The 20,471-nt window shown below is 36.1% G+C and overlaps 1 protein-coding gene across 3 annotated transcripts in view; it reads right to left on the bottom strand.

The window, feature by feature from the left end:
* Window positions 1-20,044, bottom strand: part of SLC25A16 (solute carrier family 25 member 16) — a 28,921-nt gene extending 8,877 nt beyond the window's left edge. For 2 of the 3 annotated variants that reach the window (XM_013975663.2, XM_018042585.1), the window contains exons 1-6: window positions 19,776-20,044; window positions 13,635-13,727; window positions 8,098-8,231; window positions 7,032-7,095; window positions 2,130-2,251; window positions 1,822-1,888 (exon numbers count right to left, since the gene is read on the bottom strand). In XM_013975663.2, the coding sequence (XP_013831117.2) occupies window positions 1,822-1,888; window positions 2,130-2,251; window positions 7,032-7,095; window positions 8,098-8,231; window positions 13,635-13,727; window positions 19,776-19,899 (604 nt within the window). In that variant the 5' untranslated portion in view covers window positions 19,900-20,044. The remainder of the gene's footprint in view (window positions 1-1,821; window positions 1,889-2,129; window positions 2,252-7,031; window positions 7,096-8,097; window positions 8,232-13,634; window positions 13,728-19,775) is intronic. The other variant, XM_018042584.1, reaches the window with a different exon arrangement.

Here is a 20,471-nt window from a genome sequence, read left to right as displayed (position 1 = left end):
AACAAAGACCACCAGGCATAGGAGGAAGCAAATAAACTTCTATATTTATAAAAATTGGGGGAGTAAGGATTCAGGAAAACAAGCAAACAAGATAAGAAAGGAATAAAAAGAAACATAAGAAGAAAAACAAGTGGAAATCAATATCAAGGTAAAGAAACAAGTCCAAATATATCAATAATCACAACAACCATTAAGCAGACTAACTAGCAATTAAAGATTTTACTGACAGGATTAAACAAAATTCAGCTATGGGATGATTACAAAATAAATACCTAAAACAAAACGTGCCAAAGTAGAAAATGAAAGGATGAAGAAAGACAACCCAGGCAAATATTAACTAGGATCTAGGTGAAAAAATTATGAATTCAGCGAATTTGAACAAAGACAATATACTAGATAACATTAAGAAAGTTTCATAATGGTAAGACAAATACCATATGATAGCAGTTCTATGTGGAATCTAAAATATGACATAAATGAACCTATCTAAGAAACAAAAGCAGAGACACAGAGATTGGTAGTTCCCAAGGGAGAAGGGGTTGGGGGAAGGAAGGCTGGGGTTAGCAGTTTCAAGCTTTTATATATAGAACAGATAAACAAGGTCCTACTGTATAGTACAGAGAACTATATTCAATTCCTATGATAACCCACAATGGAAAAGAATATATTTTTTAAAAAAGAATGTAAAAATAAAAGTTTCATCATGGTCTGTGGCTATACTTATTAAAAAAAAAAAAGCACAGAGCTGAACTCATTCTATGAGACCTATGTAACCATGATACCCAAACCACACAAGGATGTTACAAGAAGAGAAAATTGCAAACTAATCTCACATCTCACTCAAAAATATAGATGTAAAACTTCTAAAAACAATTAGTGAATGGAACCCAACAGGATATAAAAAGATCACTGTATCATAACCAATTTGGGCTGACATTAGAACATCTATTAAAGTCATTCAGCAAATTAATAGATTTAAATGAAAAAACTTATCATATCAGTAAATGCAGAAAAGGGTGTCTGATAAGATTCAACACCAGTTCAGATAAAAATTCTTAACATACTACCTCAACCTGATAAAGAGTACATTAGGCTAAATAAATACTAGAAACATTTCCTTTAAAATTCAGTAATGAGCCAAAATGCCAACTATCACCACTTGTACTCACTGATGCACTGTACATCCTTAGCTAGTACAGCAAGATAAACATAAATAGACAAATAATGATTTAAACTGAAGTAAGAAAAATGATGTTATTTGCACAGGATGTGATGGTCCACACAGGAAATCCAAAGCACTTACATGGTAACTGGCTATAATACCAACAAGTAGAATGGCTAGCTATAAAATCATATAAAAATTAAATCAAGCAATAAACTAAAAATGTAATGTTTCTAAAAGACACAGCAAAGCTTATAAGGTATCTATAAATACATCTAACAAAAAATGTCAAAGCTCTGTATGCAATTTCATTCAGAATTCCAACAAAGACTTTTGTACAACATCAAAAAATGATTCTAAAATGCATGTGGAATAGCAAGATATTTACAGTCCTTACATTACTCAAAAAAAAGAAACATACGGTCAAGGGACTTGTCCTACCAAATGTAAGGACTTATAAAACTGCACTCTATTATTGTTTCAAGAAGTAACACTACAGATCACTGGGGAAAGAAGAAATTATTTAATCAATGGTTATCCTTAGAATGGAAAAAAAAGCAATTATGGACAGATTAGGGGCTTAAATAATAGATGCTCAACTTTAAAATCATTCCTACAACAAATGAAAAACCCAAGATGTTGCCAAATTTAAAACATACCTGCATATGGAGCCATTCCTAATATAGTAGGCATCAAGCCTCTGTAAAATCCAAGGAAACCACCTTCCTTTTGCATGAAGAAAAATTAGAAGTAAAATTACATTGAGCTCATTATGATAAATGCAAAAGAACAAAAGCATACATTATAATGGAAATATTATCCTGGATGCACACTAGAACACAGATATGTTTTCATAATTATTATGTTAATAATTATAAGTAAAACAAAAACTACTTAGATAACATTAAAAATAATTGCCTAAGTATAAAAGGGCATGTTATAGACAAGAAAAGTAAAAATGAAATACCTTTGCATAAATCATTTTGAATGCATGAATAATTCCTGTATAAGTGTGTTCCCCTTTCACCTGGAATGCTAGGCGTACTCTAACCATGTCAAGAGGGTAAGTACAGATAACTGCTGTCATACCTGAAAAGAAAGTAGAAACTTAAAATGTGTAAGAATCATTTTATATATATATATATATCTTTCCTATCATTAGTAATGTCTCAAATTATATAGTAATGATGAAAACCCAATGAAATCAAAGGTAATATTACTGACAGAATTATATATATGATACTATCATCAGCTAAAAACCATCTTTTCAAATTCTTCCCACTGTGAAGTTAAAATGTTAGCACCAAAAGAGTACAGTGTTAGTGGATCATGAGTATTTTAAAAATTCTATTACTTGTCAGATAAGATATCAGAAAAGAAAAACTGACTATCTCCATAGCAGTAGGCAGGACATCTGCGGTTTTACTTTTTTTTCCTAATCCTAAAATGGAGATATGCTTAACTTACCTAAATAATTCTTTTAAAAATAAAATAAGGGCACTTTTTAAAAAAAATTCAAAGCATAAATCAGTATCTTCTTTTTAAAATTTAAGTAAGGGAAATTCCCTGGTGGTCCAGTGGTTAGGACTCCATGCTCTCACTGCCAAGAGCCTGGATTCAATCCCTGATCAGTGAACTAAGATACCCTGTGGCATGACAGAAAAAAAAAATCTGAAAAATATATAATATTTAGGTAAATTTGTTACTGACTAAACATAATAAGGGGCTTCCCTGATAGCTCAGCTGGTAAAGAATCCACCTGCAATGCGGGAGACCTGGGTTGAATCCCTGGGTTGGGAAGATCCCCTGGAGAAGGGAAAGGCTATTGCTGCTGCTGCCACTCCAGTATTCTGGCCTGGAGAATTCCATGGACTGTAATCAGATATGACTGAGTGACTTTCACTTTAAACATAATAAAAATATAATGTCCAAAGTAATAGAAATAATTTGTTTTAGGGATAAAATCTCTTGATAAGCTAATTTAGTTATTAAGTCCTAGATTTTTATCAACATATGATCTATAAAAAATTCCATAAACTAACAAGCTGAGTTTTTATTTTTATCTTCTTTATTGCAGTATAGTTGATGTATGAGTTACTTTTTAAATTTAAAATAGTCTTCTATTTTTGTAAAGCACCAAAGACTTGACCAAATCCACAGAGTTTCTGTATGACAGAGTAGAATTTGAGACTAAATTTTCTGGTTCATATCACAACATATATTGCCTTCCCTATAATTACATTTTCTCAAACCTTTACTTAATACTTTCTAACGTTTAAATTTTTAGTTCAGAAATTCGAGCAGTCAGGGCTTCCCTAGTGGCGTAGTGGTAGAGAAGCCGCCAGAATGCAGGGGACACAGGTTTGATCCCTGATCCAGGAAGATTCTCACATGCTATGAAGCAACGAAGCCTGTGCACCACAACTACTTACCCAAGGCTCTAGAGCCCACGCTCCACAACAAGAGAAGCCACCGCAATGAGAAGCCCACCGCAACTAAAGAGTAGCCCCTATTCGCAGCAACTAGAGAAAAACTCCTGCAGCAACAAAGGCTCAGCACAGCCAGAAATAAAACTATTTCTTAAAAAAGAAGAATGCCAGCAGTCCAGTTGTTGGAAATGTCAATCCTTCATTCACTTCAGTCCATTTGACTGTAAGCTCTCCATCTGAGCTATTTGTTTTCAAGCTATTCATTTCCTAACTATTTAACTTGTTTTTTTTTTAATCTATTGGTATTCAAACTAGTCATGTCTGGCAGTCCAGGCAGTGACTTTTCTAAATGGCCTCTTCTAAGTCTGAGTCTAAACCAATACAATGCAAATGTGATGTTCCTAAGACAAGGTTTGGCTGTAATACCATGTTTAATTCAGAGCAAATATCTTATTATCCATATATTTTTAAAACTACATATTTTGCAGCGTGGCTTAATTTTTTATAGCTTGTGCTAAATATTTTGCAAGGGAAATTTTTACAAAATAAAATGAAGAGAGATTTTCTATAAGCAAGTTTCATGTTTATTGAAATGGTTCATATAAGGGAGTTTAACAACTATAGAAAAGAATTTAAAAAACTGACCATTTTTTAAGGCTTGATCATAATGACACAATTTGGTTAAACATCAGATTTTGCTAGGATTTATGTATCCAAATCATCACTACTCATTTCATTTTTTAAATTTCTGTGAACTTTTACAACTCCTGTATTTTTTTTCTGCTTCCTATCTGGATCACTTTTGTCTTGTCTCTTGCGTTTGCTCTCCCAGACTCCATTTATTTCTTCTTTCCTCTTACGTGTCCCAAGCCTTCTCATTGTCTTCTTACTGGCTTCCAGTGGCTTAACATGGAATAAATGGATTAACAAAGTGACCAAAACAGTAAACTCTGTAGAAAATGAGGTCATCCAGAAACGTGTGAAGGTAGAGGAGGCATTAGCTTAAAAGCTGTAAGACTATAACTCAGGCTGAGGAACTGCCATAACATAACTATACCTCAGAGAATGGTAAAAACAATGCGTATGATTACTATAATACTCAACTGATGATCTAGTTTTACAATTTTTCAGCCAGTTGATTTCAGCATGTTTTTATATGGTGTGTTTCTTTTGAATTTCAGCAATTAATCAAATCTTCCTAAAGAAAAACAAAATCTTTTAACCAGGATGTTTAAAAATTACAAATTTTTTTTTGGGGGGGGAATGTGCAGGGGTTGTTGTCTGATATTTCTAAAAGCAACTCAATGATTTTAATGTAATTTTAAACTTTAGAATTTAGCAAAAAGATTTTTAGTAATTTTGTACTCTGATAAATCTTGAGAATTCCTGAAGATTTTAAACATGCTTATTTATCCTTGGAATAAATGGGAGGTGAGAACTATTCTGATAATCATATTTTACCCTTCACTCAAAGTATAAAATTACGAAGCCCTAAGTAGAGAAAAGATTATGACATCTTACATTGATCAAACAAACAACAATACTGCACTGTAAAGTAAGTCTGAGGTTATTCAACTAAGTTCTGATTCACTTCATGATGACTATGTCAATGCTTTTTCAAAATACATTGGACTTCAGTGGTGGTCCAGTGGTTAAGACTATCCACCTCCACTGCAGGGGGTGAGGGATCCATCCCTGGTCAGGGATCTAAGACTCCACCTGCCCTGGAACAGCCAAAATAATAATAATAAATTAAAATTAAAACATAATTGAGGGGCTTCCCTGGTGGCTCAGGGGTAAAGAATCCATCTGCCAATGCAAGAGACACGGGTTCAATCCCTGGTCCAGGAAGGCTGCACATGCTGTGAAGCACCTAAGCCCATGCATGTACCACAACTACCGAGCCCTCTTGCCCTATAGCCCATGCTCCACAGCAAGAGAAGCCACACAATGAGAGGCCTGCAGGACACAACCAGAGAAGAGAGTGTGCAGCAACAAAGGCCTAGCACAGCCAAAAATAAATAAATAAAACTATTTTAAAATAATTTATAACTGAAGTTCCTTTGGTTTATTTTTACTTTCCCGTATATAATGAAATTATGATGTTAAGATGACTTTCATTTCAGAAAAATGAAGCTGAAAGCACCAAATGAACATGCTATTCAATCAATAATCAAGTGTCATGAAAAGAAAATAATACAAAGCAGGATTTAACTCATAATCCTACTGCATCTTTCCTACAACCCTGAAAGAAAGAGTTTGACCAGTCACTTTTACAATTTAAGAGACAAAAAAACTTTTAAGTGATGTAAGAAATGATAAATCATAAGATTTAAAAACTTTATTAACATTTTCCTTCTGTAAAATGAGAGATAATCATAGCACTTTCTTCATAGTATTGTTCTTTGAACTACATGTCAAGTGCCCAAAGATTGCAAGTCAAGTACAAGTACTCAGGTCTGTGACCAGTACAAAGAAAGTACACAATACACATTAGCACTGTCTTGCCAGTGTGAAATACCAGTTGACAGACAGCTGTTGCTCCAGCTCCCAAGATCTCCCCCCATAATGCCTGTGATAGTCCTCTCCCATAACCAGAACTCCCACCACCACCACATACCATTTCCTGATCCAGTCATGAAAAAGTTAATTGGAGGCTTTCAAAACTTGACCTATTTTTTAGCATCTCTACAGTTGTTTTGCTGAACATTTTGAATACTATTCCTGGTTATTTTTTTCTACTTACTGATCTTGGGTCAGCCTATCAGAAGTGAAAAAGAACTAAGTAAACATTGGATAAGGCAAAACTATGGATAAGGTAGGTCAGGTTGCACACTATAAATCTAGGTCCAAAAATATTCAAAATCTTATAAACCTTGTGATATCCACAAAAATTTAAGATTTTGATATATCACCTTCCCATGGTCTTAATAATGGTACATTCTTACCTTAAAATACAATACAGTTATTTACAAAAATAAGAAAGATCTAGGTACTGATACAGGAAAGAGTCTTGAGATAATTGTAAAAGAAAAGTTCTAATCCTATAGAATAGTATTGGAAAAAAGTATAACATAAGAAACTGCTATTAATAATATGACTGCTTCCAGGGAGTGGAACTATTTTTCATTGTATAGGAATATGTATTACTATAGCCATTATAATTTAAAAAAAATTTTTTGAAAGAAAAAAATACACATTTCCAGAAGTAGATCTGTCAAAAGGAACATATGTTTCACATAGTTTTAAGTGTAGGCTACTCCTTACTATCTCCTACTGCAAAAGTCTTTGAGTTGGGATATAAATGATTTCTTGCATAATTCAGCATAGGAAGATAACAAATGTGTGCTATGTGATCAATGTCACACATACCACCTAAAGCAAATTAAGTATTTAAATAGGAAATTAATTTGCAGAAATAAAATACACCCACTCCTTACCTGCCATGGATCCAGCCATTAATCTGTGCACATGACCAGAAACTCCCAGTTTTGTAGTAATTAGCTAGAAACCAAAAGCAACAAATTAAATGAGATATTTCTTAAATGCTGCCAACTTCACTGTTTAATGATAAAGACTGTTTTCAAAAGGGTTATAGAACTAGCTTTTTTTTTTAAAAAAAAAAAGGAAATTAGTACTGAATGTGAGTGAAATGAGCACAATTATATAAAGCTGAGCAGTGTTATATCACATCAAAAGGAGGTCAGTTACTTCCTCTGTCGCAACCTCTGTCGCAAAAGAGTTGGACACGACTTAGCGACTAAACAACAACAATTTCCTCAGTAGCATCTGCTCTGATTATGCACTTTTACAGAAACAATATTGCCAAATATACTATACTACACACTGATGACCACAAATACTTAAATGGGATTAGTAGGAATAAAATGTAAATGAAGCATTTATGGAGGTCTTGATATAATAGCATTGACTATCTCTGTCTGACTAGGTTAGAATGTTGTTCCCAATCTCTACTGCTTACTTTTCATTTTAAGATACCCTGTGATGTAATGCATTTAATCCCTTTCTACACTAAGATGTTTGAGAGGATAAACTTCCAGTCAGGCAGAGAAGAGAAACTTAGTAGATGGGGAAAGGTGTTAACTTATAATGTCACTTAAAAACAGACTTTCACAATATGGTTTCACTATTTTATTTATTAGGAAAATCCAAAGTCTCAGTACTCCTCTCCTACAACTGAGAACCAAAAAGCACATCAAAAAGCAATTAATATTTTATGGATTTACTATTATCCACTTGGCTCTTCTTCATAAGTCTGAACACAAACAATCTAATCAAAAATAACTAATAATTCTGGAACAGATAACTCCAAACTCAAGTTATATTAAAAATTTCAATTATCAGAAGTTTTATTCCTTCAAAAAGGCATTACTTTACCCATTCATCCAAAGTAACGTTAAAGGCCAAAGCAAATGCCTTGACAACTAAGTATGCTATTTAAAGATATAAAAGAGGAAAAAAAAAAAAAGATAAAAGTTCAAGTACCGTTTTATATTGCTCAAATGCCATAAACTGGATTGCACCATAGGGAAAAATTCGAATCATCATTGCACCATTCCCTTTATACAATCCAAGGTATCCCTCCTTTTTGGGAACAGCACGCAATGTAGAAAATACTCCTATTTTTAGAAAGATTTTTAGAAGAAAAATACTATTACAACAGAGAAAACTACCTAAATCCAAATTTTCATGACAATCACAGATAAAAATTACTATGCCATCATTCATGATATAATTTTGCTTGATGAATTACATGAGCAGTAATTTCTGTATAACACTTAAAGCTACTTAAAATACATCATATGTCCAAATAACACAAACATCCCTCATGTAAACATGTCAAACACGACTAACTAAGCACAGCATGTAAACATGTAAAACATAGCAAAACAGCTACAAGTTATAGTAAATTATTAATTAAATCTATAATAACCAAAAAAATTAATAGAAATTATATTCAAAGTCCAGATATTGCAATGCAGATGACTAGGTATCTAGAAGGATGAAGGAAGGTTTCCTAGACTGACCCAGATATATATGTGGTTTGTTCAAGCAGGAAACTGCTAATAAAAGAAACTAAAAACCTACCAATTAAAAACTACACAAGCACACAGCACCACCTATGATATATTCTTACCATAAATAAAAAATGAACCTATATCCAATCAAAGTCTAGATTTAACTATCACTTTACAGAAAATACAGGTGATATAAGAAGACACTAAATAATATGGGACACTGGTGGTCCAGTGGTTAATTCGTTAATTAATTAATTTTTTAAAATAACATGGGACATAATCAACCAAATTCAGAACATGGAGGATTCTACAGGATAAATAACCCAGTTTTCTTTCCCCATAACTAAACAGGAAAAAAGTAAAGAAGTATACAAAAATGTTATAGGCCACAAGTAATATATCAACCAATTCTAACACTGTAACATATTGATATCATATGAATCCTGATTAAACACACCAACTGTAAAATCGAAAAGAAAGTTGACAAGACTTTCATGGAAATCTGAACATTTAATGAATATTATATAATATTAATAAATTATTATTATTATTGTTTGGGGGGTAGTCTTTCTAGTCTAGAGATGTATGCTGAGGCAATTATGAATAGAATAATATCTGGAGCTTAACTTAAAATATTCCAGTGGGGAGAGGGAATGGTATAAGAAATGGAATTGACCATATGTTGCTAATTGTTGAAGCAGAGTAATGGGAACCTGGGTCTCATTATATCATTCTCTCTACTTCTGTATGCTTGAAAGTTTCCATAATAAAAAGTAAAAAAAAAAAAAAGCTAAATTCAGGGCAAATTTTTATTAATAGTATACTTCAATTAGGAGTACAGATAAAAGACTAACTCTGGTCTGACATACTGATGTTTATTATTCCAATAATACCAATCATTAATCCTGTTTGTAGTACAGACTTCTACATTCCATTATTGAACTATTTAAATTATATTATTAAACTATTTATGTTCAAGTTTCTTTCCAAATTTTCCAAACAAAAATTTTATCAAATATGAAGGTAAATCACTGGGCTGATTTCAAAGTTTAGAATTCAAGAAACCTTTTGATCTCTTCCCAGAAATTAAAACTGGTAGGTACTTACTAACATCCAAGAAAAGATAAACCCAAAAGCATTTTTAATAAGCAGATATATAAGTGGACTAATTATTAAAAAGAATTATATATATATATATATATATATATATATATAGGGACTTCCCTGGTGGCTCAGATGATAAAGTGTCTGTCTACAATGCGGGAGACCAGGGTTCAATCCCTGGTTTGGGAAGATCCCCTGGAGAAGGAAATGGCAATCCACTCCAGTACTATTGCCTGGAAAATCCCATGGACAGAGGAGCCTGGTAGGGTACAGTCCATGGGGTCGCAAAGAGTCGGACACAACTGAGCAACTTCACTTTCACTTATTTATATATGTAAACATATATACATATAATACATAATATTCTTCCAAAATATATGAATAATAAAACTAAATATATTCAGACACCACCCCTAAGTTCTATCAAAAACACCTTCCTGCTGGAAAAGAAGACTAACATTAAGCTCAGTTTAAGATACTCAAACTTGTTTTTAACAATTTCGGGGTAATTAAATTTAGAACAATGGCCACGGAGCAGGAACAGGAAGGCTGACAATGACGGAGAAGCATAGAGGAGGTTTCAACTGTACTGATACCGATTATTTCTGAAGTTCTGTGTGGCTCCAAATATGTTTATTAAATTATTCTCTAAGACTCTTTGTTACAAATATTTAAAGAGAAATAATTAGTAGAAGTGAAATAGATAAAGTATTTTCAAAAAAAGAGGAAACCAGGAGACAAAGAGCAAGGGAGGGTGGCTGGAGAGGACACAAGAAAAGCACAATGAACAGAAAACATAAATCTATAATTGAAAAAGAAATCTAAATTATATAAACTCTTCTGTTAAAAGCCAAAGACTCTCAAATTCTGTTAAAAGGCCAAGTTTAGCCATATGCTTTTCACAAAAATCTTTACCTAGGGGAAAAAAAAAACACTGGATGTTGAATGTTTTCAAATGGCATTTAAATATTCCTTGAGATAATTACACTGTTTTTTCTCCTTCAACCTACAGTCTGTACTATTACTACTTTGGGAAATTGAGATTTTTCTTTATGGTATAACATTGAACCAATTTTTGCATGTGTTACAAGCATATTTGGAAAGAATATATATTCTCTGTAGGGTGCAACGTCTTCTGTGTCTACGTTATATCAAGCTTGTGTGTTACTTAGATCCTTTTCTATATCCTTCTTATTTTTACCAAGCTAGAATTGCAAGGAACATTTGATAAAATATAAGCATATGCTTGTATATATACACATAACCTCTGAAGGGAAATGGAAGAAAATTGTAAAAATGCTTAATTCTAATGAAAGGCTAAAGAGGGAGAAAGATGTTTGCTTTTATACTTTATGAATTATGAACTTGTGAAAATATTATACATTCAAAAAATAAAAATAAAACATAAAGATAACAAAATTAAGAGGATTTTTAAATAAGCCTATTATGATTCAACTCCCTATTTTTATATCACATTGGTTATAAAAAGTTAAATGGAGGTCAAAGATCAGGAAAAAAATTCCTTACACTCATTGCAAATTGTGGAGAAGGCAATGGCACCCCACTCTAGTACTCTTGCCTGGAAAATCCTATGGACGGAGGAGCCTGGAAGGCTGCAGTCCATGGGGTCGCTAAGAGTCGGATATGACTGAGCAACTTCACTTTCACTTTTCACTTTCATGCATCGGAGATGGAAATGGCAACCCACTCCAGTGTTCTTGCCTGGAGAATCCCAGGGATGGGGGAGCCTGGTGGGCTGCCATTTATGGGGTCGCACAGAGTCAGACATGACTGAAGTGACTTAGCAGCAGCATTGCAAATTGGGGAAGAAGAAATTCTAATTACAACCCTTATTTTTCATTTGGTCAGATTAATTTTGATTCAAAATAAAAAGAAGTTTTTGATGCCTTGGAAGTAATGCTATACACTTTTTAAAAGAAGCTAAAGTGGAAGTCTTATTCAATAGCGTATCTTTTTCATCTTTGTGAAAAATCATGTTTGCTTTTACATTTAAGCAAAGCTTAAAAACTACCTTATGCATGTAAAAAGGGAGGCATCTAGAATACAATGCCCAACATTTTTCAAATAAATTAAAAAGCCACTAATACTTTTTGGGGGGGGCGGGGGTGTACATTTCAAAGATACATGAAAGTATACCAATATGTTCGTTCCTGCATTCCAGGAATTCTACTTCAAATTTTGAATGCCTTGTAGGATACACTGCAACCCATGGCATGCAGCCCTGTAGAGCGTGAAATCTAATGTGAATATGTAACCTAATGACTACAAATCAGGAAACAAAACAACATACATCAGCATGGGGAGAAGTTTAAAGGAATAAAACAATACTGCTCAGACATTCATATGTTGGATCATTGTTAAACACCACCAGATACTGAACAATATAACTCCTTTCATCCTCAATTTAGACAACAAAAGAAAACCATTTCCTTCCTTTCCAGTTTTATATATAGTCTCTCAATAATTTCAAAGATCGGATTCTTTCTATACCTGAGTGAGCAGTACACTGTAAAGATAATAAATTCATTCCTGGACACAGAGATATTAGCAATTTTTTTCTTTCAATTTAAAGAGCAGATTTACTTACTGACAATAAAATGAGCCACAATAAATAAAAATCAAATCACGTTTTAAAAACCCAATTGTTAAAATGACTGAATTATTCACTCTGTTAAATATCCTTATAAAATGATGGATAGATCATGCAGAGCATACATCATTGAAGCATAAAACTGCAAAAGCAATGGAGTATTATGAGTTAGTTGCCTTGACCTAACTTTTTTCTTGGTGTCTGTCCACATTAATTTTTTTTGTTTTAAATCTTTTGTTCTCTAATTTAAAAGTTAATATATGTTCAATATGTATTACAAATAAGTTTAGAGAAAAAAAATTACCTATAATCTCACCATTGAAAATTAAGCACTTAATGTTCATATTTCTCCTTCTAGCATTTTCTCTAAACAGACATTTACTTAGATAAAATGCAATGTCATTAAATCATTTGCAATGTTTTTTCATTTAACTATTATGAACATCCTTCCTAGTCAGTTAAAATTCTTTTATAATTTTTATGATTGCAAAAGAGTCTATAATATGGACTTATTTATTTAAATAATGCTTATTATTTAACTTAACTAATTCTCTATTATTAAACATTTTGGTTGGCTCTTATATTTTAAACCAACAAAAATAATACTTTGCTTCTTGTATATACCTCTTTGAGCATATTTCTGATTACTTTCTTAAAACAACTTCCTAGAACTAGAATTGCAAAGCCAAAGAGGACCTATCTTTTCAAGACTTTGATGTATATTATCAAAATGCCCTCCAAAAAGAGCTATAAAAAATTCTTATTTCCACCAATGATATGTTATTAGAGTGTCCAAGTTAATTATAATAGCTGATTTTTATGTCTGTAAGGAAGAACTAAGGACTTGATATTTATTTAACAATGCAAGTTTATCAATATATACTAACTGCACTGGATTCTGTTTGTCCTAAGGTATCTACAACACACACTTAAGTGTTTAAAGGAACAACCTAATCTGTATCACTAACTGTATTTTTTTTTTTAATCAAGCTAAGCTGTTACGTGTGTCTGTTAAGGACGTGATTTGTTAATCTCAATAAACAAATATGTAGTATTTACTTCAATGATTCAAAGATTTTAGTTCAGAGTATATTAGTACCCTAAAATGATAACTACATAACCACTATCACAAATGAAAATATTAAAATGGTAACAGCTACATCTCCTGTAAATTTGCCTCCAAACTTGAACTCCCTTTTGTGTCCTCTTTCCACTATAATTCACAACTAGAAACCAAGCCAGCAAATGCATAACATTTTCATTTTTATCTTCAGCATCTGTCAACTCACCCAAATGTCTGTAATGGTGGTTGTGAGCTTGTAACAAAACCTTTACTCGATCCAAGGGAGCAACTGTTGTTTTGGCACAGCATCCAGCAATACCTACAAAATTTGAAAAGATCAGGAAGACATGGCATACCATTTCTTTCCAAATAGAAATCATGATTAAATTTTGATTAAATCATGATTAAACAAATAATAAATACATAAATTTGGCTAATAAATAAAAAAATAAATTCAGACACAACTGAACTGATGCAAAGAACTGACTCATTGAAGAGTCTGATGCTGGGAAAGATTGAAGGCTGGAGGAGAAGGGGAAGACAGAGGATGAGATGGTTGGATGGCATCACCAACTCAATGGACATGAGTTCGAGTGAACTCTGGGAGTTGGTGATTGACAGGGAAGCCTGGCGTGCTGCAGTCCACAGGGTCACAAAGAGTCAGACACGACTAAGCAAGTGAACTGAACTGATTCAGCTAGCAAACTCTCTAATCTCTCATTTGATCTCCACAAAGAGAACTGCCCAGAAGCAGAGACATGAAGACGATTGGCTCCCATTCTCTATAACTTAATAATTGAGCATGTCAGGCTTGAAAATTTAAAAATTTAAATTTACATGTAAATTTAAAATTTACACCCCCTAATTGCTGATGAACACTGGAATCTTGCTAAATGTGGTGATGGGACAGATACTTGGAGGTATTTACATAGCTACAAGACTCTGTTTGAAATATCTTCTGGATGACTTCTCATAGAAATAACTAAATTTTACCCATAAAATTCAGTTATTCACTTACAGCACAAGAAGTTTATTCTTACAAGTTACCCAGATTATAGTACTTTTGTTACAGAAGGCTGAACAGACTGAGACATATTTGTGAAGTACCTTACATGTAATAACCACTCAACCAAATGAGTTATCACTATTACAAAAAGGTAGACAAAAGAGTCCTTGGTGTCTTTTCTGTGATTATGTCCAGTCCAGCTCTTCATCACTGCATATTTGCTAAGAAAGATGCAAGAGTACTGGACCTTTGTGGGTCCCTTCACTACTACATTCAGTCATCCAGCAATTATGTACTTTGTCCCTCCCACATGCCACTGTGCAGACATGTTGATGAGAGTAAAGTACATACATGGGCTTTAACATAAATCAGAATCCAGTTCAGCCCTACTAGCTTGGCATGCTTCTAAGGTGATAATATATGAAGACTTTTTGCTGTATACAGTTTGTGTTCCTCGAAACTCCAAATCGGGAAAGGAGTACATCCAGGCTGTATATTGTCACCCTGCTTATTTCACTTCTATGCAGAGTACATCATGCAATATGCCAGGCTGGATGAAGCACAAACTGGAATTAAGATTGCTGGGAGAAATAACAATAAACTCAGATAGGCAGATCACACCACCCTTATGGCAGAAAGTGAAGAAGAACTAAAGAGCCTTTGATGAAAGTTAAAGAGGAGAGTGAAAACGTTGGCTTAAAGCTCAACATTCAGAAAAATAAGATCATGGCATCCAGCCCCATCACTTCATGGCAAATAGATGGGGAAACAATGGAAACAGTGAGAGTCTTCGTTTGGGGGGGCTCCAAAATCACTGCAGATGGTGATTGCAGCCATGAAATTAAAAGACACTTGCTCCTTGGAAGAAAAGTTATGACCAACCTAGACAGCATATTAAAAAGCAGAGACATTACTTTGGCAACAAAGTCCGTCTAGTCAAGGCTATGGTTTTCCAGTGGTCATGTATGGATGTGAGAGTTGGACTATAAAGCAAGCTGAGCGCCAAAGAATTGATGCTTTAGAACTGTGTTGTTGGAGAAGACTCTTGAGAGTCCCTGGGACTGCAAGGAAATCCAACCAGTCAATCCTAAAGGAAGCCAGTCCTGAACGTTCATCAGAAGGACTGATCCTGAAGCTGAAAGTTCAATACTTTGGCCACCTGATGCGAAGAGCTGACTCATTTGAAAAGATCCTGATGCTGGGAAAGATTGAAAGCAGGAGGAGAAGGGAACAGAGGATGAGATGGTTGGATGGCATCATCAACACAATGAACATGAGTCTGAGTAGGTTCTGGGAGTTGATGATGGACAGGGAAGCCCAGTGTGCTGCAGTCCATGGGGTCACAAAGAGTTAGACACGAATGAGCGACTAAATTGAATTGAACCGAAAATTTGTATGTTGAAAACTAATTCCTAGTGATGGTATTTAGAGGTGGGAGGTGGTATTAGAGGAGGTAATTAGGACACTCATGAATGGAACTAATGCCCTTATAACAGAGGCCCCAGAGGCACTTCCCTGGTGGTCCAGTGGATAAGGCTCTGTGCTCCCTCTGAGAAAAGCAGAGGTTCCATCCCAGGTCAGGGAACTAGGATCCCACAAGCACCATCCCCCCAAAAGAGAGGCCTCAGCGATACCGTTGGCCCATTGCACCATGTAAAAACACAGTGAGAAGTTGACAGCTATGATGAAGCAGGGTCTCCCCAGATAGTTGCTGGCACCATGACCTTGGGACTTCCTGGTTTCAAGAACTTGGAGAAAGAAGTTTTTTCTTATGAGTTTCCCAGATTATAGTATATTTGTTACAGAAGCCTGAACTGACTAAGACACTTTTGTGAAGTAGCTTATATGTAGCAAGCACTCAACCAAATGAGTTTTTACAAAAAAGCCTTTGGTGTCTTTTCTATGATTATGTTCATCATCACATATTTGTTAAGAAAGATAAAAGAGTACTGGAATTCCGTGGGTCGCTTCACTACTACATCCCCAGAGACTAGTTCAGGGGCTGGCATTCAACAGGTACTCAATACCCATTTACTCAATGAATGAATGAATGCAGTCTTACTTTACGAAATTTTTTTAAATGTAAGACAAAATCTTTTCAAATCCACACACATTTACTTAATAGCTCAGCATGTAACTGGTGCTAAAACCCATATTCTGAGATATCCAGAAATAAGTTGCCTATTTGTACTTAAATATTAAATCCACATGTAAGCTTCTGTATCAAGCTTCTCTTATCTGAACTAATGGAAATAACAGTCATGGTCACTCAAAATTGAGGATAAACTAAAAACAATTTGCATTGGGGTATATTTGGTTTCAGAATAGTTTGTTATCTTCCCAGTCATTATGAATTAACCATATAAAAATTATTTAGAATCTGCTGAATAAGTAGTTTCTTTTATAATATCTTGCTCATCATATTACTTTATGGCTCGATTAATCATTACAAAAGTCCACTGAGTTAGGTCATGTAGCCTTTAACTTCATTTTAAGCAACTAAACTTGAGATATTTGCCAAAGACCATTGCTAATCATCAGTAAAAAAAAAACAAGTATGCTTTCCTTTGTACGAGTTACTAGGTTAAGAGATTCAACTGCAAGCACTGTGCCTAGGCTTTTTCAGGTACTTTTAAATTTAATCATTACAATTACATTCTGAGGTCAGTACTCCTTTTTTAATACTTATTTATTTATTTGGCGGTCCCACACAGGGGATCTTCATTGCGGCATGCAAACTCTTAGTCTCAGGACACGGGATCTTAGTTCCGTGATCCACAGAAAGGTCACCCAAATCAAACAAATGGAACATTACCAGTCTCCCAAAAGTCCCTCTCTTATACTCAAATCACTATTTGTGGCTTCTCAGAGACAACCAAATGTCCTCCGCGTTCCAACAATATGAATTTAGCTTTGGCTGTTTCTGAGCTTTATACAAATACAATCACACAGTATGTAGTGAGTGCATCTGGCTTCCTCCTGTTCATTATTACACTTGTGAGATTCATACACATTGTTGATGTGGCAGGAATTTACTCATTTTCAGTGTTATTAGCATTTCACTCTATGATAATACCATATTTCAGTTATATATTCTAACACTGATGGACATGTGGGTTGCTTCTGCTTTAGGGATAGTATGAATATCAAAAATTAGAACATAAATACCTATGTTGGGTATATACCTCAGAGTGGAACTGTTGGATCATAGCTGGATCAACTGCAGGTATACAAATGCCCATAGATAACCACACAGCCAGTTCTCCAAAGTGACTGTACCAATTTGCATTACCATCAGTAGCATATGAGAGTCCTAGTTGCTAACCTGGCCTACATGTTACCAAGACTCTACTCCAGTGTCAGCATCACAAAATATAACATGCCCAAACTGAATTCCTGATCTTTCCCCACCACTATCATGAAAGCTGTTCCAACTACAGGCTGCCTGTTTCAACTTCATCCTTTCAGGTGTTCAGACCAAAATAAGTCCCCCTTGACTTCTCTTCCTTACCCTATGTCTAACCTGTCAGAAAACCATGTATTCTTTTCATATTCAGATTATCATAATTTTTCACCACCTCCCCTGCTACTAACCTGATTCAAGTACTCAACATCTAACATCTGAATTATTGTAAAAACCACCAAACTGCCCCCCCCATCTCCCGTATTTACATCCCTACAGTTATTCCCCACAGAGCAGCCAAAGAGATCCTTTGGAAATATGTCATATCAGGCCACTTCTCTACTACAGACCTGTAATGGCTCCTTACTTCACTCCAGTAAAAATCAGAATCTTTACAGTGGTTTGCAAGACCCTTCACTTCCTGTCCCCTTTAACTTTCTAAACTCCTTGCCCCATCAATATCACTTGGCTCCAGCTGCACAGGTCTCACTGATGTTCTTTGAATGACAAGGCCCTCCTTGACTTTGAAGATTTTGCTTTAGCTTTTCTCTCCACCTGGAATGCTCCACCTTAGAAATCAACTTGCTAAATTCCCTCCCCTTCTCAAGTGTGCTTGTGTCATTCTCCCAGTGAGATGTACCACAAATTATCCTATTTAATACTGTACCAGTTAGCTTCTCCATTTCTTTGGCCCATTATCCTTTTTCCTTCTTCCCATTTCATTTGTCATCTCTAATATACCGTACAACTTATTTTTTTCATGTTGTTCATTATCTTTCTCACCACAAGTCCCCAACCGATATAAACTCTAGGATCCTTGTTTTGTTCCCTGATGTACAATGAGCTTGTAACAGAAACAGAGCAGGCACTCAAATATTTCCTTGTACAAATAATGACCTTTTAATCAGCTGCTGCTGCTGCTAAGTCGCTTCAGTCCCATGTCTGACTCTGTGTGACCCCATAGACGGCAGCCCACCAGGCTCCCTTGTCCCTGGGATTCTCCAGGCAAGAACACTGGAGTGGGTTGCCATTTCCTTCTCCAACGTATTAAAGTGAAAGTGAAGTCGCTCAGTGGTTCCAACTCTTCCTGACCCCATGGACTGCAGCCTACCAGGCTCCTCCGTCCATGGGATTTTCCAGGCAAGAGTACTGGAGTGGGTTGTCATTGCCTTCTCCGTTTTTATCAGCAGAACAAAATGATTATTAATACTACTGCAATGTACACATATCTTTCTACAAGTGCTTATAATGTGAAATTTTAAAAAGTCCCAGCCTTAAAAATTAAGTGATGACAACCCAGCCAATTAAGAGAGGGTAGAGACTGAAATATCTCTTTATGGGAAAGCAGAAGAAATTTCTGAGAGATAACATGAAACTTCCGGCCCCACATTCACACCAGCAGTAGGGGTGCACCAGCTACATGTCAAGTAGCTATTGCACAGTTTGCTAGAACCACCGGGACCAGTTTTGGTTGTAGACAGTTCTGCACAATTTCCCAGTCATTCTTATACAGCTGTCTTCCAGTATTTGCTTCTTCTTCTTCTTCTTTTTTTTTTTTTTTTTTTTTGCTTTCTTTTAAGCAAAGCAAACAGCAAAATCCAATTCTACACTCGATCGTGCGCAGTCTCTATAAAGAAAAGGAGTGCCCAGCATGTTTCACTGAGATCCTGGGGTCCTTTACGGGGCTCCCCTCTTTTCCCTGCTATTCAGCCTTGAAGAATGGGTGCCTGGTTATGCCCTTTCACATCCCCAGCCTATCCTCGAGGCCGTTTCTCCCCAGAGTCCTGCTGTCACTAGTCCAGTGATTATTAGAGATTACAGCAGATCGGGCAAACACCTGGCTGGGCACTGGAGCAGCCAGAGTCGAAGAATGTCATCTCTGCTGCTTACACCCGATCTGCCCGGGATCCCGCCCTGGCCACTCCGCGCGCGGCCAGGTCCCCCAGGGGGTCACCCACCTCCAGCCAGGAAGGAGCGCAGCCAGTAGAAGTCTCGGCGGGCGGCGGGCCCTCCGGCTCCTGCCGCCTGCGGCATCGCGGGAGGTGGCTCGGCGGCTGCCAGGGCCGCCGCCGCCGCCGCCATCAGGACCAGGGCCGCGTCGGGAGCTTTGGTCGTCAATTTACAACCCAAGGGCCCTAGCCATGGACGGAGCAGACAGTGACAGGCCACCGACCGCCGCGCGGGCGGGGCGGAATACCAAGGGCAGCACCGCGCGGCGCAGGCTGATGGCGTAACCAGGGGCGGGGCCTGGGTCAAGGCCCGCTGGCGGAGTCGTCCCGGCAGGACGCCTCCCCTTCACCCAGCTTCACCCCACATCCCTACTTCTGGCTTCGCTTTTCAGGCCTCTTCTGTTACAGACAGAAGAAGGGAAGTATGGCCAGGGGAGAAGATCCTTTCCAAACTCGCCGCCTCGGAAAGCTCTCTCCCGTCCTGTAACCGTCCATCGGGCTCCTTCTGAACTCCCTAAAATGAACCTTTTCAGAACCAAATTTCGGTTTTTCACTTCTTCCAGGAACTTATGAAATTGTACTCACATTGCACACTCTTTCTCACCAAATCAGTTCTGCCTTCTCTGAACTTCTTAATGAGCCTGTTTCTGCCTCCCTAACCTCCTACTAGGAGAAGGCAATGGCACCCCACTCCAGTACTCTTGC

Source organism: Capra hircus, chromosome 28 (genome assembly GCF_001704415.2).
Source record: "Capra hircus breed San Clemente chromosome 28, ASM170441v1, whole genome shotgun sequence".
In the NCBI taxonomy this organism is placed as follows: Eukaryota; Metazoa; Chordata; class Mammalia; order Artiodactyla; family Bovidae; genus Capra; species Capra hircus.
This window is presented reverse-complemented; position numbering and strand designations above follow the sequence as displayed.